Consider the following 24443-nt stretch of genomic DNA (forward strand, 5'->3'; position numbering starts at 1 on the left):
GATCAGTTGTGGGTTGTGTTAAGCACTAGTCCAGACCCCATACCAGAGTACGGTCTGTGTTCAGCCCTCAAACCAGCTAGTCCCTGTGTCTCTCTGGCCGGGGGAGCTAGCTAGGCTATCTGCTCTGTTTGCCTTGGAGTGGATGATAAGAACATGAATTTAGGAGAGTAAGAAAGTGTGTTTGTGTGTGTGTGGGAGGGGTCATTTTAATGTTTTTTTTCTTCCATAAACTTTTATGTTTATCTAGGCTTGTGTCTGTGTGTCCAATATCATTCAAAGCCACCCACACACTCTCTGACCACTGCTTTGTTATCTGGAAAAGGGTAAATGGGAGAAAAAAATAAACAGTCTTCAGAAGAAATTGACAAACATATATGGAGGGATGACCAGACAGAAGGACAGCTGTAGCGTGGGTCTGACTGATTGTCAGGGGCATCTGCAGGGCACTGCCTGCCCTGTGGCATGGCATCCATCTTGTTTATTCTGGAAGGTTCTTCTTGTTGCTCTAGGATTGGACTCAAAATGCCCTACCAAATTCACTCATCACATTAGGCCAGTGGTTCTAGTTCTCACCATGGGTATGTGCCTGTGTGTCTTCTCCTCTTAAGCCAGTGGTTCTTGTTCCCACCATGGGACTATGTGATGTACTGTGTGACCCAATAAAGACTTCTGGAATATCTCTGACCCAATTAGTTAACACAACCACTGGCCCAAGTCATGCCAGTTTTGCCACGGCCTGAAACCAGTCAGTCACGACTTACCAGTGGGTCCCTCTCAACCTAGTTACAATTTGGGAAACCGTTGCATTGAAAATATCTACAGTTATGCTACACCAGCTCTATACCCAGTTTTAGCTTTCACGCTGGCAATGTATTCTCAATGTTTCTCCACTGTTTGTGTCATCCACAGGGTGAAAGCAGCCCAAAGTGAGCTGGGGACTCAGATCCTGGCAGACTTCGAAGAGGCCTTCCCCGCTCAGGGGTCAAAGGTGAATATTTTTGTGCTATGAATGCCTTGTGTGTTATCATATGAGCTTCATTAAACAATTGTATATGTATGACTATACATTATATAATGTATATTATAATTGTGTGTGTGTTACCCCAAGGTATTTGGTGTGTGTACTCTATATCCCCAGAGAGCAGGGGGACCCAGTAACGTTCTGAGGGATGCCTGTCTGGTGGCCAACGTCTTGGACCCTCGCATCAAACAGGAGATCATCAAGAAGTTCATCAGACAGCACCTCTCTGAGTACATGGTGCTCTTCCAGGAGAACCAGGACGTGAGTTTCAGTTTATTGTACTGCTAAGCATTAAAGTGGAACTGACAGCGTTTTAGCAACATAATCTTATTCAAATCTGTTCATTAACACCCCCAGGAAGAATACAATTTTCTGACAAGCAAGCACTTAGATATGGTCATTTTCCCATTTTCATAAATTCATAGAATGTTTGGGAATGACGTCCAGTAAGGCACTTGTGAAAATCTCGCCATGCGTTTGGACAATTAATAAACACTGCAGCAAATAATACCTAATAAAAACATCTGTCTTGTCCATGACCGGAGTCTATGCATAGTCAATCAGAGCTACAGTAGGCCTATGTGTTACCAAGCCATTTGCCACATGGGCCTGCCATCATTCACTTTGAACTGGACTGTGTTTACAGGGTGTAGCAACAGCACAGCTTTAGATCATTAGAATGCATTTGCCAAAAGCCACAAAATACACCTGAATGGATTTCTGCAAATATGTAAATATCATGGGAGTCCTCTTACATTAGGGAACTACAGTCTTATTGATCAAAAAAACATGAAAAGGTAGGCTTTCTCAGTTGCCTATGCACATCAACAAGATCAACAACTAACACTAGCCAGAGGGAGAAGAGCAAAAATCTAATGAGGGAACATTAGGTAAACCCTTTCAAACATTTTAGCTAGTTGGCTGTCAAAATTGCACTGATAAGCAATGGGGAACAGTACCCTGCTCATCGTTCTGCAGCTTGCCTGCTAATGCATGCTTTTTCCAACTCACGTTTTGATAACTGATTGGGAACTTGAGAGATCCTTGATGAAAACCTGCTCCAGAGTGCTCGGGACCTTCCAACAGGACAAAGACCCTAAGCACACAGCCAAGACAACGCAGGATTGGCTTTGGGACAAGTCTCTTAATGTCCTTGATTGGCCCAACCAGAGTCGGGACTTGAACCAGATCGAACATCTCTGGAGAGACCTGAAAATAGCTGAGCAGCAACGCTCCCCATCCAACCTGACAGAGCTTGAGAGGATCTGCACAGAAGAATGTGAGAAACTCACCAAATACAGGTGTGCCAAGCTTGTAGCGTCATACCCAAGAAGACTCGAGGCTCTAATCGCTGCCCCCCCCCAAAAAAACAGTTTGCTTTGTCCTTATGGGGTATTGTGTGTAGTTTGAGGGGGGAAATAACTATTTTATAAATGTTAGAATAAGGCTGTAATGTAACAAAAGGTGGAAAAGGTATTGGTCTGAAAACCTTCCGAATGCACTGTCGATGACTCAACTGTTGACTTATTTACAGGACCGCGGGCCTTGTTTGACCTGGGCCCTAGCCTATTAGCCACATAATGACTGACTTGTGGTCATTGCCTTTCCTAGTTTGATTGTATTGACATTCCCAGCCTTAGTTACAGTCGTTCGTTTTTGTTCAAAATATTGAGTCATTGAAATTGTGTGTCCTGAATGGGTGGCGGCAGCAAACCATATACCAGGTCAGCTGTGATTTACGAACTGATAGCAATATTGTTTTGGACTACCAAAACATGTATTGGCGAATTATATTAATCATGCATTGAACTGCATCCACCTATTCTGCCAACAATGCCTCACTGTACATCAGGTTATATTTTACTCAAAATTCCATATCTTTAAAACCTCTTATAAAGTTGGTTTTGAAGCATGAACTTGGAATTTGATCTTTTTCCAGTTACACTTTAATCTAAGGCATCCATTTTGGGCCCACTACACGAGGGTTTTTGGGTAGGTACAAATGGGGATAAGTGACTTTTTTTTTTTTTACATCCCAGTATTTGTTCCTTTGTAGATCATGTGAATCATAATTGAGATGTACATTGACTGATCTTTAATAATGCTAGTGTTGTGACAGTATGCCTGTGGACCCTCCACCTGAAAGTGTGTTTGTCCACTGACCCAGGTAGCTTGGCTGGATAAGATCGACCGGCGCTACGCCTGGATTAAGCGTCAGCTGGTGGACTATGAGGAGAAGTACGGACGCATGTTTCCTGAAGAGTGGTGTATGACCGAACGCATCGCTGTAGAGTTCTGCCACATCACCAGGTACCCACACACACACACACACCCTGTGCTGGAAACTGTTGAGACAGCCAGTGCCTCACTGTCTACACATTCTATCAACTATTGTAATAGTTGTGCTCTATCATCCCCTAATAAAATGTATGAGCTGGAGCACAGAGAATTATTCTGTGTGGAGGTGCTGACTAACGGCAAATAAACTGCAAGCTACTATATACAAATAAATAGTTGCACACACTCTCTATACCTAGAGAGTTTTACCCAATAAGTTACTGGGAGTTATTTATATATATATGTGTGCGACTCTCTTTATTTATTTTGATAGTTCCTCTATCATCCCAACACTATTCAGTAGACAGTAGAGCACTGACCTGCGATCAGTCATTCATGCTGCAATGTGACGTATTGACGACCCTATGTGTATCTGTGTCATCCAGGACAGAGCTGGCCAAAGTAATGCGGACGCGAGCCAAAGAGATTGAGGTCAAGCTGCTTCTGTTTGCCATTCAGAGGACCACCAACTTCGAGGGGCTGCTCGCCAAGCGCTTCTCTGGGTGCACCCTCACCGACGGGCCCGGGGTTAGACACACACACACACACACACACACAGTGCATTCGGAACGTTTTCATACCCTTTGACTTTTTCAAAATGTTGTAACATTACAGCCTTATTCTAAAATGGATTAAATAGTTTTTTTCATCAAACTACACACAATACCCAAAATGACAAAGTAAATACAGCTAATAAATTGCTGTACAGCAATTTTCAGATCTCTCCAGAGATGTTTGATCAGGTTCAAGTCCGGACTCTAGCTGGGCCAATCAAGGACATTCAGAGACTTGTCCTGAAGCCAATCCTGCGTTGTCTTGGCTGTGTGCTTAGGGTTGTTGTCCTGTTGGAAGGTGAACCTTCGCCCAAGTCTGAGGTCCTGAGCGCTCGGGAGCAGGCTTTTATCAAGGATCTCTCTGTACTTTACTCCGTTTATCTTTCCCTCGATCCTGACTAGTCTCCCAGTCCCTGCCACTGAAAAACATCCCCACAGCATGATGCTGCCACCACCATGCTTCACCGTAAGGATGGTGCCAGAGGTGAAGCTTGCCATTCAGACCAAATAGTTCAATCTTGGTTTCATCAGACCAGAGAATCTTGTTTCTCATGGTTTGAGAGTCCTTCAAGGTGCCTTCTGGCAAACTCCAAGCGGGCTTTCATGTGCTTTTTACTGAGGAATGGCTTTCATCTACTCACTCTACCATAAAGGCCTGATTGGTGGAGAACTGCAGAGATGGTTGTCCTTCTGGAAGGTTCTCCCATCTCCTCTGAGGAACTCTGGAGCTCTTTCAGAGTGACAATCAGGGTCTTGGTCACTTCCCTGACCAAAGCCCTTCTCCCCCCATTTGCTCAGTTTGGCCAGGCAGCCAGCTCTAGGAAGAGTCTTGGTGGTTCCAAACTTTACACAATCCTGTCTCGGAGCTCTACGGACAATTCGTTCGACCTCATGGCTTGGTTTTTGCTCTGACATGTACTGTCAACTGTGGGACCTTATATAGACAGGTGTATGCCTTTCTAAATCATGTCCAATCAATTGAATTTAGCACAGGTGGACTCCAATCAAGTTGTAGAAACATCTCAAGGATGATCATTTGAAACAGGATACACCTGAGCTCAATTTTGAGTCTCATAGCAAAGGGTCTGAATACATATGTAAATAAAGTATTTCTGTTTTTAATACATTTGCAAACATTTCTAAACCTGTTTTCACGTTGTCATTAAGGGGTATTGTGTTTAGATTGATGAGGAAAATGTTTTTTTTTAAATCCATTTTAGAATAAGGCTATAGCGTAACAAAGTGGAAAGTCAAGGGGTCCGAATGTGCTGTATATACACACACACACACCCACACACACACCATTGGGCCATCATTGTTGACTGTAGTGTTGTTTTCAGGTGAAAAAGCCTGAGCCACCACTGGAGTCCACCAACCCTTTCCTGGAGGACGAGGTTGGAGATGATGGTTCAGAGATGGAGGAGGATCTGGATAGGGTAAGACATGTTTGAGATGACCCTTTGACCCGGTCTGAACTTCGATCTTGATAGGCATAGGCTGACCTTCTGAGGTTATCATGGTGACTCATGATGGGAATATCTCTTGGAGGATCTCGGTAGGACCTTTTTAAGGGATGACTTTGGAAAAATATACTCATCCCCAAAGAGAAATCATGAGTATTAACTACATTCTACATTGTTGACCATTTTCCGCTCCCCAGCCCAAGAAGCACAAGGCTCCTGACAACCCCTTCCATGGCATAATTTCCAAGTGCTTTGAGCCTCACCTCTATGTCTACATCGAGTCTCAGGACAAGTAAGTTGTGTGTGTGCGCGCTTGGAGATCTGTGTGCCCAGAACGTTTCCCCCCCCCCCCCATTTCACTCTCTTTCGTCCCCTGTTTTTCTTTCTGTCTCTCTGCTGAGGCAGAAATGGTTCCTATTAGCTACATGACCACAGACGCTGAGAAAGATGGATTGAAAAGTGCTGCTGCAGCAGTTCATTCTTTTCTCTCTTTACTCCTTCTCCGCTTTTTCACTCCCACTTTTTCTCCTCTTTGTTTCTCTCTCCCACTCTATTTCTCTCTCTCACACTATTTCCTCTCCCCCCTCCCTCCACCACAGACGTGGGGTCTCTCCAGGAACATGGTTCTGGGGCTTGTCTGTCTCGTGGCGGCCCCTAGTATTGGATATCTGGTGTGTTTAGTGCTGACTGGGCCTTACATGATCTGGCTATGGTTTTCTGTCACAACAGACAGGGCCAGACAATTCTACAACAGAGATTTCCAAAGCAGCTTGTCTCAATGGATACAACAGGAGAGTGAATAGTGACCTGATTGTTCATACAAAGTAGATTTAGTTTTCTGTCCTTGGCTTCATTTTACAGTAACAGTGGCTGGGCAGGGGGTAAAGTACTAGACATTAACAGCCATGTAGACATTGAAATCAAAGGACAGTGAATACAGCTGCAATAGAGGGAGAATCTCCTACCCTGTCTGTCTCTTCCATTTTATCATTACTGATGTCTGTGGCAGGTTGGCATTTGTCATGAATCTTGCTCTGGAAGCAGCTCTGCAGAGTGGTTGCTATCTGGCACAGCCACAAAGCCATAAATATTTGATTTTATACCTAACCACACTGCTAACCCTCAGGCCAAACCTTCAATTGAGAACAAAAAGCTCATTTTTTGTTTTCAGAAATGTTTACGATAGAGACAATTTTGACTTTGCAGCTGGGCCATCTAGTGTAAATCGCTCAGTTCTACCTCCAGGGCAAGATTCATGGCAATAAACGTCAACCTGCGTGTGTGTGCTGGTGTCTAGGGGTCATCACTGAGCTGTGTGTGTTACTATTCTCAGGAACCTGGGGGAGATGATTGACCGTTTTGTGTCAGACTTCCGGGCGCAGGGCCCCCCCAAGGCGGGCACGGAGGACGGGGGAGCAGTGCTGCCCAGCTGTGCTGACCTGTTTGTCTACTATAAGAAGTGCATGGTGCAGTGCTCCCAGCTCAGCACAGGGGAACCTATGATCGCCCTCACCACCATCTTCCAGAAGTACCTCAGAGAGTATGCCTGGAAGATACTGTCTGGAAACCTGCCCAAGTAATTTACCTATATAATGATATGATGATCAGATGTATTTGTGAGGATGTAGGTCTAGTGATTATTTAGTAAGTGCTTTTTATTCATGCTGCTCACATACTGTGTTGGGCCCTAGAACCAGGAATGCAAGTTGCAGTACTTCCAGTATGGATTCCGGAAGGACACTGTGTACTCTGGTTTTCATTCAAACCATTTTCTGGATGGTTTCTGGCTTTGTTAGGAAAATATTCTGACACAGGTGGCACTATGACAACCAGTATAAACTGTGGCCTACTAGGAGCTGGACTTGGACAAATGCTTCTGTCAAAGCAAGATTCAAATTCTTATGGATGATATATGCTGTCATCTGCTTCAATTCCCTTTTGATGAAGGAATCTGCCAAAGTGTGTTAATTCAGAAGAGTGATCCATCATTCTCAGGGGTTTGTTTGATAATTTTACGTGTTTAGTCGTCACTGTGTTTGATCGTCTTTGTTTGTATGTCATGTGGTTCTGGAGGTGTTTACATCGCGGTGAGGCGTAATACTTCATGAGCGAAAACATCTTTGGCTCGATGGCCACATAAGCCCTATTATTCACTGGGGTTGATACACACACACCCACACAGACCTCTTGTGTGGCGTAGTGTATGTATTGTCTTGTGGAGTTTTAATGCTGGCTCTTCTGGGGGGTTGGAGCTGTGTTGTGGTTTTCCCAGAAGTTTTGGTTGTGGCATTTAATAATGAGAGGGAGGCGGTTTAGCCATGGTAACACTGCCCCCCCTGTCTGTCTGTGTGTATGTTTCTGGCTGTGTCCTCAGTTATCCAAAACTTTCTTTGAATAATAACCTATAACTAGGTCCAGGAGTTTCTCCTTGTCAGTTCACACTAGGTCCCAGTGTTTTCCCTTTAGAGCTCATGTGTGCAGACTTCTGTCTTTAATTCATGAGAAAAGGAAGCTAGTTAAAACTATTTAGATGCTTTGTCTCTCTCGGTCTCTGTCTCTCAGGACTAGCAGTAATAGTGGAGGACTGACCATCAAGAGTCTACTGCAGGAGAAGGAGGGTTCGGAGGCTGCTAAGTTCAATGTAGAGGAGCTGTGTCTCATCTGTAGCATCCTCAGTACTGCAGAGTACTGTCTAGCCACCACACAGCAGGTTAGAACACACACACACACACACACACACACACACACACACACTCAAACGGGTCTAGACTTAACGTTAAACCTATTCTGTGTCAGTTGGAGGAGAAGCTGAAGGAGAAGGTGGATAAGACTCTGGTGGAGAGAATCAACCTGACTGGAGAGATGGACACCTTCAGCAAGTATGCACCAAATCCTAACCTTCACTATAGGGGCAACTTCTGCCAACTCAAAATGAACAACAGTTTAGGAGATTAATTGGATGTGAAGTCCATGACTGTAAACTCTCTCTCTGCGTCAATCAGTGTGATTTCCAACAGTATCCAGTTGCTTGTTCAGGACCTGGACGCTGCCTGTGATCCTGCTCTCACTGCCATGAGCAAGGTGGGACACCCACTGCATTCCTCCCTCCCTCTTCTCATGCTGTCATATTATATTTTCACTTTCAACCATTCTCTCTTGGTCTCCCTCCCTCTAGATGCCATGGCAGAGTGTAGAACATGTAGGTGACCAAAGTCCCTACGTGACGTCAGTCATCATGCACATCAAACAGAACGTCCCCATCATCAGAGGGAACCTGGCCTCCACACGAAAATACTTCACCCAGTTCTGCATCAAGTTCACCAAGTGAGTTACTACCCTCTTCACTGTTCGTCAATATGTGTGACGAAGACTTGGTACTCCCATTGACAAGACAATTGATTTAGAGATTTTAGAAGAAATTGTCAGTGTTCAGAAATGAAAACTGAATTGATATTCTTTCTTGTCTTTTTTTTCCCCCCTCAGCTCTTTTATTCCTAAATTCATCAACCACTTGTTCAGGTGTAAGCCTATCAGCATGGTGGGGGCTGAACAGGTAAACATACTTACCCTTTTATTTAATTAGCCTTTATCTAAGTAGAATTACGCTTACGGTCTCCGTAACAATTCAAACGTTTTAACATTTGTTTGTTTGCTCCTGTAGCTGATCATTCAGCTTAGTTTTCTTCTTCTGCTTTGTTCTTCAGCTCCTCCTGGACACCCACTCCCTGAAGACAGTGTTGTTGGATCTGCCCTCTATAGGGTCTCAGGTGGTCCGCAAGGCCCCAGCCAGCTACACCAAGATAGTCGTGAAGGGGATGACCCGCGCTGAGATGATCCTCAAGGTGAGCCCTGTGACGCTGAGCCCTGTGACACCGAGACGCGATAGTCCGGCATTCCATTGTGACACAGACATGACCACCATCCACAGGGGATGCACAGCCCGACTGCGCACCTCCCCAAAATCCCCAACCAACGCAGCTCTGCATACAAATCCTCTATTCATTTGAATGTGTTAAGTTGGGGAAATTGCATTAAGCCGCACTGAGAATTCAAAAAGTATGAAAGGCAGCAGTCCAATATTGTTGAACACTGCTGTGTGTATAACTACATGTTTTGGACTCTGATAGGCACTTCACACAACCATTCTACGATGTTACACTACAACCATGCTACAATGTTACACTACAACCATGTCACACTACAACCATCCTACAATGTTACACTACAACCATGTTACACTACAACCATGCTACAATGTTACACTACAACCATAGTACAATGTTACACTACAACCATGCTACAATGTTACACTACGACCATGTCACACTACAACCATCCTACAATGTTACACTACAACCATCCTACAATGTTACACTACAACCATGTTACACTACGACCATGTCACACTACAACCATCCTACAATGTTACACTACAACCATGCTACAATGTTACACTACAACCATGCTACAATGTTACACTACAACCATGTCACACTACAACCATCCTACAATGTTACACTACAACCATGTTACACTACAACCATGCTACAATGTTACACTACCACCATGCTACAATGTTACACTACAACCATGCTACAATGTTACACTACAACCATGCTACAATGTTACACTACAACCATGCTACAATGTTACACTACAACCATGCTACAATGTTACACTACAACCATGCTACAATGTTACACTACAACCATGTTACAATGTTACACTACAACCATGCTACAATGTCTATCTTTGACCATGCTACACCGTTTCTGTACAACCACACAACAAAGTTTCACTACAGCCACTTCTACCTAATCCTACCACTTAATTGACCCTAAAACTTAACCTTAACCCACGCCTCAAGGGTAATCCTAACCATTAACCTCTACCCTTTTTAAATACACTGGCTTGGCTAAACATGATTATAACCACTGTTCATTCCTGTGTTTTGGCATTTAACAATAACTAAATACTGGATTTTGTCTAAATGTGTGCTGTTTGACTGCCGAGCCAAGTATGAACATTGTCTGACTTGACCAGATTATCAACGTATGTTTTATTTTAATTGAATAACTGCTTGTCTACAGGTGAATTATTTCTCTTTAACCCCACTAAGGAAAGGGTTTTATGACCAAGTTCCCATTAAGTAGCTGAGGAATAGGAGCTGAGCTGTGCCCCTGTGTTTTAATGAGAGAGATCGGAGAAGAAGGCAGGCTTTAAACACACATGGACGTGCTCATGCACAGTGTGTCAACCTGCTGGAGCCAAGAGAGGTGTGAGTGGTTAGGGAATGCAGGCTTCCACGCGTATACCCACGCAGGCAAACACACACACTTTCGGGAATGCTCACATACGTCAGACACATGTATCCTTGGCTTGTCTCTTCTACAGAGTAAACACAGTCTGTGATTGGTTGACCTTGCCCCAGGGTTGGCCAATATAATGCAGAAAGACAATGGCACGCACCTGTCTTCTCAGCCAAAACCCACCCATCCCTAGAGCCTATCCCCTCACCCTACCCTAGTCCAGTTACCCTGCCCCCAAGGCTTGTGACCCGATCCCAGAGGAAATTTCCCTCACCCCCTTGTCTCCCTCACACACATGAAGGAAGGCAGCCTTGATGTCTGTCTAATGGGCTTAATGGTCTGTTTTATTGGTCAGCCTGGGACCTGCTCTAATGGCCAGGCTGATCTGTCTTAATGATCAGCTTGGGACCTGCTCTAATTCCCAGGCTGATCTGTCTTAATGGTCAGCTTGGGACCTGCTCTAATGGCCAGGCTGATCTGTCTTAATGGTGAGCCTGAGAACTGCTCTAATGGTCAGCCTGGGACCTGCTCTAATCATGCTCTCATTGTTTCAGCCTGTTATAGACCCCTCTCAGTTCCCAGCTGTGCCCTGGACACCATATGTGAATTGATTGCCCCCCATCTATCTTCAGAGTTTGTACTGTTAGGTGACCTAAACTGGGATATGCTTAACACCCCGGCTGTCCTACAATCAAAGCTAGATGCCCTCAATCTCACACAAATTATCAAGGAACCCACCAGGTACAACCCTAAATCTGTAAACAGGAAAAATATTTTCCTGACCAACCTGCCCTCCAAATACACCCCTGCTGTTTTCAATCAGGATCTCAGCGATCACTGCCTCATTGCCTGCATCCGTTATTGGTTTGCGGTCAAACGACCACCCCTCATCACTGTCAAACGCTCCCTAAAACACTTCTGCGAACAGGCCTTTCTAATCGACCTGGCCGGGGTATCCTGGAATGATATTGACCTCATTCCGTCAGTATATGCCAGAGTATATATCAGAGTATGCCTGGTTGTTCTTTAAAAGTAATTTCCTCACCATCTTAAATAAGCATGCCCCGTTCAAAAAATCTAGAACTAAGAACAGATATAGCCCTTGGTTCACTCCAGACCTGACTGCCCTCGACCAGCACAAAAACAACCTGCGGCATACTGCACTAGCATCGAATAGTCCCCGCGATATGCAACTTTTCAGGGAAGTCAGGAACCAATACACACAGCCAGTTAAGAAAGCAAAGGCTAGCTTTTTCAAACAGAAATTTGTATCCTAACTCCAAGAAGTTCGGGGACACTGTAAAGTCCATGTAGAATAAGAGCACCTCCTCCCAGCTGCCCACTGCACCGAGGCTGGGAAACACTGTCACCACCAATTAAATCCAATAAGCATTTCTCTACGGCTGGCCATGCTTTCCTCCTGGCGACCCAAACCCCGACCAACAGCTCAACACCCCCCACAGCTACTTGCCCAAGCCTCCCAGCTTCTCCTTCACCCAAATCCAGATAGCAGATGTTCTGAAAGAGCTGCAAAACCTGGACCCGTACAAATCAGCTGGGCTAGACAATCTGGACCCTGTCTTTCTAAAAATTATCCGACGCCATTGTTGCAACCTAGTACTAGTCTGTTAAACATCTCTTTCATATCGTCCAAGATCCCTAAAGATTGGAAAGCTTCCGGGGTCAACCCCCTCTTCAAAGGGGTGACACTCTAGACCCAAACGGTTAAAGACCTATATCCATCCCTTCTTTGGACATTGTGTTAACAAGCCTCCAAGCAAGCTTCAATGCCATACAACACTCCTTCGGTGGCCTACAACTGCTCTTAAACACTAGTAAATCTATATGCATGCTCTTCAACCAATCGCTGCCCGCACCCGCCCGCCCGACTAGCATCACTACTCTGGACGGTTCTGACTTAGAATATGTGGACAACTACAAATACCTAGGTGTCTGGCTAGACTGTAAACTCTCCTTCCAGACTCATATTATGCATCTCCAATTCAAAATTAAATCTAGAATCGGCTTCCTATTTCGCAACAAAGCCTCCTTCACTCATGCTGCCAAACATACCCTCGTAAAACTGACTATCATACCGATCCTCGACTTCGGCGACGTCATTTACAAAATAGCCTCCAATACCCTACTCAATAAATTGGATGCAGTCTATCACAGTGCTATCCATTTTGTCACCAAAGCCCCATATACCACCCACTACTGCGACCTGTATGCTCTTGTCGGCTGGCCCTCGCTACATATTCGTTGCCAAACCTACTGGCTCCAGATCATCTATAAGTCTTTGCTAGGTAAAGCTCTGCCTTATCTCAGCTCACTGGTCACCATAACACCCACCCGTAGCATGCGCTCCAGCAGGTATATCTCACTGGTCACCCCCAAAGCCAACACCTCCTTTGCCAGTTCTCTGCTGCCAATGACTGGAACGAATTGCAAAAATCGCTGAAGTTGGAGACTTTATCTCCCTCACTAACTTTAAGCATCAGCTATTTGAGTAGCTCACCAATTGCTGCAGCTGTACACAGCCCATCTGTAAATAGCCCATCCAACTACCTACCTCATCCCCATATTGTTTTTATGTACTTTTTTGCTCTTTGCCAGTATTTCTACTTGCACATCATCATCTGCACATCTATCACTCCATTGTTAATTTGCTAAATTGTAATTACTTTGCTAATATGGCCTATTTATTGCCTTACCTCCTTACCTGATTTGCACACACTGTATATAGATTTTTCTATTGTTATTGACTGTACATTTGTTTATCCCATGTGTAGCTCTTTTTTTGTCGCTCTGCTTTGCTTTATCTTGGCCAGGTCACTGTTGTAAATGAGAACTTGTTCTCAACTGGCCTACCTGATTAAATAAAGGTGAAATATAAAACATTTAAAATGCTACATCAGCCATCAGGATGTCATCTAGTCTGACCACAATCGTTAGGACTACTGAAGATACAAGCATAGCCTCGTCTCCCTTTCTGTGTTTTTTGTCAAGATCATGTATCAGATTATTTTATACCAAGGGACTTCTAGTTATCAGATATTCAGGATATGTGGCCCTACATTCAAAACAGTTTAGCGGCCTCTCCTCAGTGTCGACACCTGGGACGTGTATGGATGATTCCACATGTGAAGCACACAAGGCCGTTAGTCCATAGAGGAATGCCTTGAATGTGTTTACATACAGTACAGTGCCAGATAAAAAGTTGGGACACACCTACTCATTCCAGTGTTTTTCTTATTTTTTTACTATTTCTACATTGTAGAATAATAGTGAGGACATCAGAACTATGAAATAACACATATGGATTCATGTAGTAACCAAAAACGTGTTAAACAAATCAAAATATATTTGAGATTCATCATATAGCCACCCTTTGCCTTGATGACTGCTTTGCTCACTCTTGGCATTCTCTCAACCAGCTTCATAAGATAGTCACCTGGTATGCTTTTCTAACCATTTGAATGAGTTCCCACATACAGTGTCTTTGGAAAGTATTACAGCCTTACGTTACAGCCTTATTCTAAAATTGATTAAATAAATAAAAATCCTCAGACATCTATACACAATACCCCATAATTACAATGAAAACAGCTTTTGGACAATTGTAGCACATTTATACAAAATAATAAACCTATACCTTATTTACATAAGTATTTAAACCTTTTTCTATGAGACTTGAAATTGAGCTCAAGTGCATCCTGTTTCCAATGATCATCCTTGAGATGTTTCTACAACTTGATTGGAGTCCACATGTGGTAAATTCAATTTATTGAACATGATTTGGAAAGGCACACACCTGTCTAGTTTTGATGTCTTCACTATTCTACAATGTAGAAAATAGGAAAAATGAAGAAAAACCCTTGAATGGGTAGGGGGCAACTTTTGACTGGTACTGTACATTCCCCTTTGTCTGCCGCCCATTTCTCCTGTGTGTGTGTGTGTGTGTGTGTGTTGTAAGGCCTTGAACCGACATACAAGGCGTATAGAATTGTTTTCTTCGATCTGGTGAGCAGTTCAGCCCTGGAAGTTGTGGTACCTAGGTAGCACATATGTGCCTGTTAGGTAATTGTTTTATGTTGGGCCTGGCAGGGCCTACAGATGCTGAAAGTCTAGAGAAATACATGTTACCATATTTCCTATGTAGTGCACTACTTTTGACCAGAGCCCTAGTCCTTATCAAGCCATACACATAGGTCAGTGTGGGGCCTCAGGCCAGTATGGATGGACTATTCCTGGTCAAATGTTTGTAGGATGTCCATGGGTGATCAAAGCAAAGGTTATGGTGATGATGACTGATAAAGTAGTTTAGGCTGTTTGAGTATAATGGTCTCCCAAGTTTAGATCTGTTCTGGTGAGTCTGTCTGTAGGTTGTGTCTGTCTCTCAGGCTCAGGCAGCCCTCCTTGGCCCATGAGACGTGGCTGTTTTCCACGCTCTCCAGCCCTCTATCCACCAACCCCATCTCTCTCCCCCACCACCAGAGTTCTTTTCTGGGGAGTGGAAATGCTACAACACCCATCCACCCCACCTACTTCTAGCCTGGGTGTTTTTTTTCTTTTTTCGTTCTCACTCACTCTCCCTCCCTTTCGTTTTTACGAGCTAACTACAACAGTCCCTCCCGGCTTTCCCTGGGCCTCCCTCCAGGACAGTTGCTAAGTAAATCACTCAGTCCAGAGGGGAAGGAACCTCAAGAATTCCAGACAATCCAGTGTTCTATGTTCCGTCTCTCGTTGGTTTCGCTCTTTTATACATTCTGGCCCACACCCCTTAGGCACAGAGAGAGGACAAGAGGGGTTGGTGAGTGGCAAATGTTTTGGGTAGAGAAAAGGAGGGGTGGAGGGGGTGCAATTCCCGATTTAAAAAAAAAAATATATATATATATTTATAAAAATTCAATTTGATTTTTTAAATTTAAATGATAATATATATTTTTCTCAGTGTTATCTGTCAACCATGTTTGTCTGCCCGCTCTGTAGCAACCCACTACAATCAGTCTCAATGCTATCTGATCCAGCTTTTGCTATCTCTCTCTTGAAAGCAAAAAATAAATTCAACCTACAGTATTTAACCTTTTTTTTCACTTTTTTTTTTTTTTACTCATCTCTATTGCAATTTGCCCAAACACTCGATCTCTCATTATAGCCCCAAATAATGACCGGTGAGGCTAATTCCCATCCACCATGCGTGGAGTAATTGGTGTGTAAAAAGAAGAGGGGTCAGGTCTCCTAAATATATAGCCTTTCAGTAATATAGCCTAACAGTGCAGTCAGTGTGTGCTTCTATAATGGCACCCTATTCCCTATAAAGTGCACTACTTTTGACCAAATCCCATAGGGCTCTTGTCAAAAGTAGTGCAGTATATAGGGAATAGAATGTAGTTTTGGAAGCAGTCAGTGTTATGTTCGGGCTTTGTTTGCAGCTTTAACCACTTGCACACTGTCTGGTCTGATAGTTGACTGACTCTGGGGCCCGTTTGTTCTTATGGTGCCACAAGCACTTACCGTGCGCACACAGTTTATGAATCTTGGTCGTCTCATCATGGCTCTTGGGAACTGGGGGGGGGGGGTCTAAAAACCCCATGCTGTGCTTCAGTATTGAGATGTGAATGTATGAGCAACACTGATGTCTACTACCCACCCTCTACAGGTGGTCATGGCCCCCCATGAACCCTCCGTGGTGTTTGTGGATAACTACATCAAGCTCCTCGCTGATGGAAACCCAGAGACCTTCCAGAAAACTCTGGATATGAAGGTAAGGGCCACTTTGGTTGGGTTCACTTGTTTTGTCTTTCTCACTGACCTGTTTTCAACAGTTATCGCCTACTTCCTCTGGCTCTGTTGTCTTGTTCTCTCTTGTTTTTTCCTCTTGCAATAACGTGTGTGTGTGTGTGTGTGTGTGTGTGTGTGTGTGTGTGTGTGTGTGTGTGTGTAGGGGTTGAAGCGCAGTGAGCAGAGCAGCATGTTGGAGCTCTTCAGACAGAGGTTACCCACTCCACCCTCAGGGGCCGATGGAGGCCCCTCTCTTTCCTTCAGCACCCCCACCCCCGAGCAGGAGAACTCGCGCATACGCAAACTGGAGAAGCTCATCAAAAAGAGACTATGAGCGTGCACACACTCATCACCATACCACACACAAAAGATTCCAGTAATTAATCTAAAATACTTTTTATTGCTCTGTTCAAGCATAATGGATAATTGCAGGCAGAGTAAAGACATGATTGTCTAATTTTTGTTAGGAGCATTAATGACCCTAATGATTTCAAAGTCAACTGTCGAATTATGAAGAAATGTCCTCAGCTGCAGAGCTGTTGGCACGTATTACTCATTTACTTGTGTATTTCTTTTCTGCTTCTCTTTTTATGACACTAAATACCCAAGCTTTGTAAATGTTAAATGTAGACTATATCATACATACGCTATGCATTTTAACAAAATGTGTTTGCACTTAGACTGAGCTACTAACTAAAAACGGCTTTAGGAGCAATTTGCTGCCGCTTTGGCACCTATCCTCCCAGTCCCAGACTGAGAACAAGGAACTTCAATGCGTTTGAAGCTAACATTAAGATATTCTCCAGTCCTGTGCCTTTGTGTGTTTCTCTTGGTTCCCTGTTCAAGGGGAGGATGCAGTTAGTTAGGAGTTTGTATGTTTCCAGTGTCCCTTCACAATAAGAACACCCTCCAGGTGGATGGACCGCATCCCACCATGCATTGATGTCTCCAGGTTCAGTGGTTAAGCCCCCAGGACAGAGAGGATCTTGGGATTTCCTATCTCTTCAATTAGACACAAGACAGTTTCTTTGATTTTTGAAAATCCCCCATGAAATGAGAGCCAGTCAAAGCCTTTTAACTCTGGCCCTTCGCCAGGAACTGTGTATGCGTGTGAGACATTAAGCATGTTCATTTATTTAAGCTCTATTTCCCCATGTAATTCCTTGCTGAGCGTTTTATAAATGTCAATCTGAAGTGTATGTATGTATGTATATATGTGTGTGTGTGTGTATATATATCTATATAAGTCTGAATCGATTTGATTACAGTGAGGGAGAGTTGCAGTACTTTATAACAGAGGAACTCCTGTTCACTGTTGTATAAGGATGCATTGTACAACATATTGATTTCTGTTTTAAGATTTATTGTCTAAACCTTTTTTTTATTTTTCTGTTTATTCCGGGCCTCTGTTTGACATTGACAGGCCTAGATTACCTGTCAATAATAATGAACATTTACTGACACTCCCATTATGCTTGTTTGGCACTGAGCTGCACTGGGGTCGGAATGCAATCATGGTTACATTAAGACACTGTGTAAGATTGAAATACCGCTAGTTTTCCCAGAAAACATCCCTTTACATCCTCATGCTAGCTAGTAGTCGCCACTGCGCCCTGTTTGGAATGACAGTGTCAGCCAATCAGCTCCTTTATTGTTCAACCATGGTGCTTCACAGTGTGTGTAACCATGATTGTGATCCGACCCCAGTACAGCTCAAGCGTAACGGTAGGGTTGGTATCTTCTGGCAAGTTCTCATTATGATTGACAGGTCATCTAGGCCTGTCAGTGTCAAACAGAGGCCTGGAATAACAACAGAAAAGAAAAACGTTTAGACATATCTTCAACAACAAAAAACATACATTGTAGAAAATGATCATTGTATAACAGTGAACATGAGTTTCTGTTAGACAGTGAACTGAGAAATTAGCACAATGATGCTAGTGGAGAACAATAATATATTATTGAACACAGTTGCTTTTCATACTGTCATTGAGCAAATTATTTCTACTGTGACTTGCTTCGGATAAAGTACTTATTGCATGTAACAGCAAATACTCTGGATCAGTGATCATTTGAGGTGGTTCATTCATATTTGGTGGTGTAGCACAAGATAAGGATGGGGTCTGAAGAATGTGTCTATCGTCAAGTATCTATTCTAAATAATTGTGGTTGAGGCATGAACGATTGTTTTGGGATTTCATCCTTGGAAATCCTTATTCTCCCCAAGATATAAATGTATGTATTAATATATTAATGCTTTTCATGTACACATTCATGCCTTTAGTTAATAAGAAGAAAAACATGTTACTTTATATTGTCAGTAGGGGTAGGCCATCATGGTAAATAATAATTTGTTCTTAACTGACTTGCCTAGTTAAAGGTTACATTTAAAAATAATTTTAAAAAATGGCTACTGTAGTGGCAACTGGTCAAAAACATGAATACTACAAGTTTGCCATCATGTTTTCCTTGTAGGAATGTTGTATCTCACACACACACCGCTCTCTATCCGATTCCATAGATGTAATCATTAGTCCAAACAATTATTTTATATATATTGGACAAATTCAGATAGGTCCCTACCGGTTTCGTTCAGTTCGCTCCCGTTTAAGAAATGTTTTGCAACAGAACCGGCCCAATGAATAGGTCCAATTCAGTTTGAACGTTTACCAGGGTATTTTTTTCAGGGGGTGAGGGCAAAAGGAGTTCCCATGTTTCGTTTGGTTGCATTTCATTTTTCCTCCAATCAGAGGTGAGGGTGCGTTTGAAAGGCGTTACCTTTTTCTCTATTTTACTGCTAACAAAACTATGAAACCTTTTTGACGGGAGAGAAGTTTGAAGACAGGTAGGCGTGGACAATCTTCAGTGCCTTCTCATGTGTTCTTTTATACTTCAGTGCCTTCTCATGTGTTCTTTTATACTTCAGTGCCCTTGACACATAGTTTGATTTCACTATTGTGTTAACTTCAAGGCCAACGATTTATGTTGAATCTCTTTATTTGGAAGGGCAAAAACATATTGGGGAGGAGAAATGTTCATTGACTTATGGAAGATTTAAATAGCATGCAGTACAATTTGTTTAGACCGTAGCCTATTGCGAAGCAAGAGAAGTTGAAGCAAGAACGTGCTTGATCATTGGTAAGTTACCCAACGTGAAGGATCAATTGCATTCAAGGGAAGTCGCTTCTACGAATTGGAAATCAATTCTGCAAACTCGTCGCGCAGTAGGGCTCGTCATTTAATTTTTTGACTTTTTTTTTTAAAAGCAATGGTGGGCAGACTAAACTTGCTGAATGTATGTGACGACGAGCCATTGGACATGAGTTGCAAAGCCGAGCGGGGACTTGACAGCCCGGACTCCGGACTACCCCCCAGCCCCAGTCCGAGCCACTGGCTGCTGACTGATTGCGGGGATAAAGGTGCCATAAGCCCGGTGTCTGAAGAAGAGAGGACAGGGTCATCCTTGGTACGTAGGCTGTCGCACGGTTTACTACAATTGTTACAGTAACTGATAAAATCCCGCTATGAAATTGTAAGACAAAGTTGTTGCATTGTTAAAACATTGTTTCTGAAATAGCCTCTGAATACGTTTCCCTGCATGGCCCATAGTGAATCTGGGTCATGTCAATAGTAAATTGGGTGAGGAGTTTAAGCCAATCACATTTGCCACCTCCACCAAATATGTTCTCCTTATGCGAGTGCTGACTGCTTGCAGGTCCCTATTTTATCAATTGGATCTGTTCCTCAGCTGCACACGTTGTCCTACGGGGAGGGCATAGAACTTGATCCACTACCGTCCAAGGAAATACGGTATGCTGTTTTAAATGACTGCATGTAGGCTATGAATGTTTGTGTGTGGTTTGAAATTGGCTTAGCACTGTGTGCTGCATCTGCCTCGCTATTGGTATAAATACCTTTTTTTTTTAAAAGAAATGTGGTGGACCACAGATCAAATCTTGCATTTAAAAAAAAGTTATTTTACTTCTGTCAGCCTGTGTAGGCCAAGTGTCTATTTCTTGGAGGCTTGCAGTGCTTGAAAACTTGCCGCATTCCAGTTCTAAAACGATATCTAGCTGAACATGCAGTGAAATGACACTTGCCCAAACATTGTCATTCCTAGATACACATCGTCTGTCCACTATGATTCAGAGCGTCACTTTATCCACGACGTGGCCATGCAGCCCAGAGGCCTGGGTCTGGAGAACTGCAGCCAGACGTTCCTGGCTGTCCCTCACAGCACCTGGAGACACTACAAGACCCAGCTAGACCTCCAGCCTCGCCAGCGGGCCCAGCATTTCCAGAGCACCACCATTGTCTACCCCAAGCACGCTCGCACCATCTACACCACAGAGCTGAGCTATGACAGCCGCCGGCTAGCCAGGAGATTCTTGTCGAGCGTGGAGCTGGAGGCTGCTGACCGGAGAAGGCTACCCCATTGAGGTTAGGGGAAGGCTGGGCACGGCCTGAGGGAGAGGGCCCTGTGGGGCCCAACCATCCACCAGGCCGATGCCACACATGGACCCAGGTTACACAGTCTATTAGTTTAGATTGGTACTCAAATGTGGGCTACGATACTTTCCAGTCTCCAGGAGGGCAGAAGATGGAAGCCATATCTCTAGATCTGGAGTATCAAACAAATAGCAGGGACATCTGAGTGAGGCTGCCATCTACCAAAGTGTTGATCCATTAGTAGCTAGTAAAGAGTTCTCTGGTATGTCAAAGTTGGATTCATTTTAACCAAGTGTTGAACTGTGGACTGAGACAGGTGATGGTGTACTGTATACTATCACCATGGAGGAACTTAGAAACCAGATTTGGAAGTGAATGATTGTTAGGGAAATGTAGTCTGGACCATCACTGTCAACATCCTGTGTTTAGGCCTAACCATTGCAGTGGAGCTCATTGAACAATGATCCAACAATATAAGATTCAAGGCAATAGTGGAGTTTCCATCTGATCTTTGTAAGTTTTTACATTTGTAGACATGGGGAGTTGTCAAATTACTGTCTATGACTGGGCTTCAAAATGGCTTGTCAAATCATGGTATTATGGTGTAGTTGTTGCACAATATTACTTACCACAAGCAGAATATATATTCCTGGATAGTGTAACACCGAGCCATGTATAGAGATGTATGATCCTGGTGTAACACCAAACCCCATCTAAGTCTTGCCTAAACCAACATTGTCTACTGTAAGTATGGTCATGGAGCAGAAAGCCACAGCTTTTTTCATATTGTGTGAAAGAGTTGCAAGTTCTGTGTTGAAAGTTGGGACATTTTTCTTCCCACAGACCATTGCAAATTGAAGTTTGTATTAGTTGGTAATGAGTAGCGAGAGATTATCAAATGTGTCATTATTGTTTTCAGTTATAAAGTTTTTGTATTTTCCTAATAGTGAAGTCTTGTTCTTACTAACACCTTATGGACTGTCCATAATCTGCCTATCCTCTTCTGGTTGCTTCCAGAGGTTTAATTTAGTTATGCATTTATTTGATGCTAATAAACTCATTTTGGTAGCGTAATAGATTACTATTAGGCTACCAAACACAGGTAACTTCCCTCAAGGTCCTACAAGGATACACATCTAGAGGACCTGAACTGTCTTGAGATACCCAAAGGGCCTTATTGAAGTAAAATGATTTCGCTTTTAAAGCTCTGTTTTTATAGTGTTTGTTTGAAATAAAGACCAACTGTTTTATATCAGATTTGAGAAGTGTTACAATTATTTGATATGTACTCCAATGCCATAAGCAAATTCAAAATAGTCTTATCAGGATTTTATCTTTTGGTTATCAATTAGGGATATGCCTTTTTTTAAATTGCCACTATTTGAGTAAAGTTGCAATTACAATGTTCCACCATCTCAGATTGACTGCTATGCCATCTGCAGGATAGAGAAGGTACTGCACATAAAACCTATAGATTTATTCATGTGAAAACAGCCCCACCTAGATATTGTGTGTAATGGCACTACTGCTCTCCAAGTGTCCCTTGAACAAGCCCAAATAGTCCATCACCCCCTGCTGTGAGGCCAGGTACCGTTTCCTCCGGTTGGCCTTGTACACCTCTATCCTCTCTGCCTCGGCCACCGGATCCTCCAAAACTCCATCCCACCTCAGGCTCTCCCTGGCTGGGTCGTTCTGGCCAGCCTGGTCCCATGACAGTGGGGCTTGGTGGGTACCAGTGTCTGGCCTTGTCAACGTTTCCTCGTGTTTCATTGCCTCTCGCTGGGATTTATTGTTGCGGAGGCTGGTCAGACTTCTGGCCTTGGTCTTTTTGCTGTTGGAGCTCTTCAGGGTGGGTTTGGACCGTGTGGAGGAGCCTTTGACGACCTGTTGCTGCTCAGTGTTGGTGAGTTTATCTGCTGTGAGTGCAGGCCGGCAAAGTGCAGGTTAATCTTAATTTGATACCAAAGTGTTTTGATTTCACAACTCACTCAACACATTCTCCCCTTGCAGGTCACTTTAGACTCTCCCATTTAGTGCCTTTTTAGCGACGGGGTAGGCAGTGTTTTTTTTCAAAAAATATATGCTATAAGCTATTCATTGTTTATTGAAGGTGCAACATGCAGAAATAACTCAGACATTTCCTTTTTACTTAAATTCTAATAGTTCCCCTAATTTCCGTTTTTGACAAGAAATGCAGTGTTGAAAATCATTGTACCATCTAAACCGCTGTGAAATATTAACCAAAAATATTGTGTTTGAAGCAAAACCGAAAATAAAACGCACAAACGAAACTTCAGAACAGGAAACAGAAATGGTGCACATAAAACATATCTACCGCTTTTTTTTTTTTTTTATCAGGGGGTCAGACTTGCTTTCAATGAGAATGACAGATCTACAACTCACATTTCTATGCGAATTTGTTCGGGTGACCCAAAAAGTTACATATTGCAGCTTTAACAAAAACGATCCATGTTGGGGTTACTATGATAACGTTATGGTAAACCAGTTGTGGGTAGGACTATAGGTCCACACTAGGCATTTAAAACTAGATTTTGTGAGCATCACCAAAACAAACCAACCTGCTGCATCATCGGAGTTTGAAGGCGAGCTCGGTCCTCTTCTCGTCGAACCACTCTTCTTTTTATCTTTTTTGTGCTTTCTCTTTTTTTTTCGCTTGCTGTCATTTGTAAGGCTCACGTTGGTAGACGTCAGAGCATCCTGGCTCCATACCGCCGTATCAACGTTTCTGCTGTGGTTCATTCTCTACCGATGCTTGGGCTAACTCGATACACCATCAAATTATTGATAGTTGATACATTGTGTCAACTGCTTTATATCGAAGGATACATAAGGCCTAAACTTTATACAACGGTTACACCGGCGTGATGAATTGAGAAACGAGAACTTAATCAGATACGTTCAAGGTGTGCACTCCGATCCACTCTTCTCACATGGAACTTCTCCATGGAAACCAAAGGATCACCATTCCCAAATTCTTCGCGTTCGTCCGACCTATTCTAGAATGATTTCTATGAGTTGTACAGTAAAACTCGCGCGTGATACAAAGTATAAAACGAGACCCCATATGACGTGTCTGTGGAGGATCACGTGAGGAACTAGTGTGGCAGCGATTGATTACTGTAGCAACATTTTAACAACACTAGTTACTCACGTGATCTTTCACAGACACGAACCAATGAGACACGATCAAAACTATTCTGATGTCATATGGGGAGTGACTTTACTCTGACAAGTCTGGGCAAAAAATCCATTGTACAGTCGTGGCCAAAAGTTTTGAGAATGACACAAATATGAATTTTCACAAAGTCTGCTGCCTCAGTTTGTATGATGGCAATTTGTATATACATCAAATCAAATCAAATTTATTTGTCACATACACATGGTTAGCAGATGTTAATGCGAGTGTAGCGAAATGCTTGTGCTTCTAGTTCCGACAATGCAGTAATAACGAACAAGTAATCTAACTAACAATTCCCCAAAAAACTACTGTCTTATACACAGTGTA

General features: G+C 43.2%; 3 protein-coding genes across 8 annotated transcripts in view; 2 read left to right on the forward strand and 1 right to left on the reverse strand.

Annotated features, from left to right (window-relative positions):
- vps53 (VPS53 subunit of GARP complex) overlaps positions 1-18513 on the forward strand; it is a 31673-nt gene extending 13160 nt beyond the window's left edge. Inside the window, exons 8-22 of the mRNA XM_020467926.2 lie at positions 910-988; positions 1139-1282; positions 3189-3331; positions 3745-3886; positions 5253-5348; positions 5573-5667; positions 6709-6951; positions 7938-8085; positions 8172-8254; positions 8378-8456; positions 8551-8699; positions 8859-8928; positions 9080-9217; positions 16347-16451; positions 16632-18513. Of these exons, the coding sequence (XP_020323515.1) occupies positions 910-988; positions 1139-1282; positions 3189-3331; positions 3745-3886; positions 5253-5348; positions 5573-5667; positions 6709-6951; positions 7938-8085; positions 8172-8254; positions 8378-8456; positions 8551-8699; positions 8859-8928; positions 9080-9217; positions 16347-16451; positions 16632-16802 (1885 nt within the window). The 3' untranslated portion in view covers positions 16803-18513. The remainder of the gene's footprint in view (positions 1-909; positions 989-1138; positions 1283-3188; positions 3332-3744; positions 3887-5252; positions 5349-5572; positions 5668-6708; positions 6952-7937; positions 8086-8171; positions 8255-8377; positions 8457-8550; positions 8700-8858; positions 8929-9079; positions 9218-16346; positions 16452-16631) is intronic.
- Positions 18514-19199: 686 nt separating this feature from the next.
- On the forward strand, positions 19200-22172 carry LOC109875577 (refilin-B). 6 transcript variants are annotated; one of them, XM_020467929.2, is made up of 5 exons: positions 19217-19313; positions 19475-19606; positions 19735-19934; positions 20184-20278; positions 20589-22172. In XM_020467929.2, exons 3-5 carry the CDS (start codon positions 19737-19739, stop codon positions 20905-20907), a joined length of 612 nt encoding a protein of 203 aa, XP_020323518.1. In that variant the 5' UTR covers positions 19217-19313; positions 19475-19606; positions 19735-19736; the 3' UTR covers positions 20908-22172. The 6 variants fall into 6 exon arrangements, with proteins under 6 accessions (XP_020323517.1, XP_020323518.1, XP_020323516.1 ...); XM_031795773.1 differs by having other exon boundaries at positions 19265-19313; positions 19552-19606; XM_020467927.2 differs by having other exon boundaries at positions 19222-19606.
- On the reverse strand, positions 19448-24056 carry lg18h17orf97 (linkage group 18 C17orf97 homolog). The gene is made up of 2 exons (XM_020467932.2): positions 23497-24056; positions 19448-22833 (listed from the first exon to the last, which is right to left on the reverse strand). Exons 1-2 carry the CDS (start codon positions 23675-23677, stop codon positions 22418-22420), a joined length of 597 nt encoding a protein of 198 aa, XP_020323521.1. The 5' UTR covers positions 23678-24056; the 3' UTR covers positions 19448-22417.
- Positions 24057-24443: the final 387 nt, after the last annotated feature.

Source organism: Oncorhynchus kisutch, linkage group LG18 (genome assembly GCF_002021735.2).
Source record: "Oncorhynchus kisutch isolate 150728-3 linkage group LG18, Okis_V2, whole genome shotgun sequence".
NCBI lineage: Eukaryota > Metazoa > Chordata > Actinopteri > Salmoniformes > Salmonidae > Oncorhynchus > Oncorhynchus kisutch.

Bases quoted from the DNA above. Each gene is read 5' to 3' on its own strand.
- LOC109875577 (XM_020467928.2), top strand. From the start codon at position 19,737: ATGGTGGGCAGACTAAACTTGCTGAATGTATGTGACGACGAGCCATTG. The intron at 19,935-20,183 runs GTACGTAGGCTG...GACTGCTTGCAG, and splicing joins AGAGGACAGGGTCATCCTTG to GTCCCTATTTTATCAATTGG. The intron at 20,279-20,588 runs GTATGCTGTTTT...TGTCATTCCTAG, and splicing joins CTACCGTCCAAGGAAATACG to ATACACATCGTCTGTCCACT.
- lg18h17orf97 (XM_020467932.2), bottom strand. From the start codon at position 23,677: ATGAACCACAGCAGAAACGTTGATACGGCGGTATGGAGCCAGGATGCT. The intron at 22,834-23,496 runs GTTGGTTTGTTT...CTGCACTCACAG, and splicing joins AAACTCCGATGATGCAGCAG to CAGATAAACTCACCAACACT.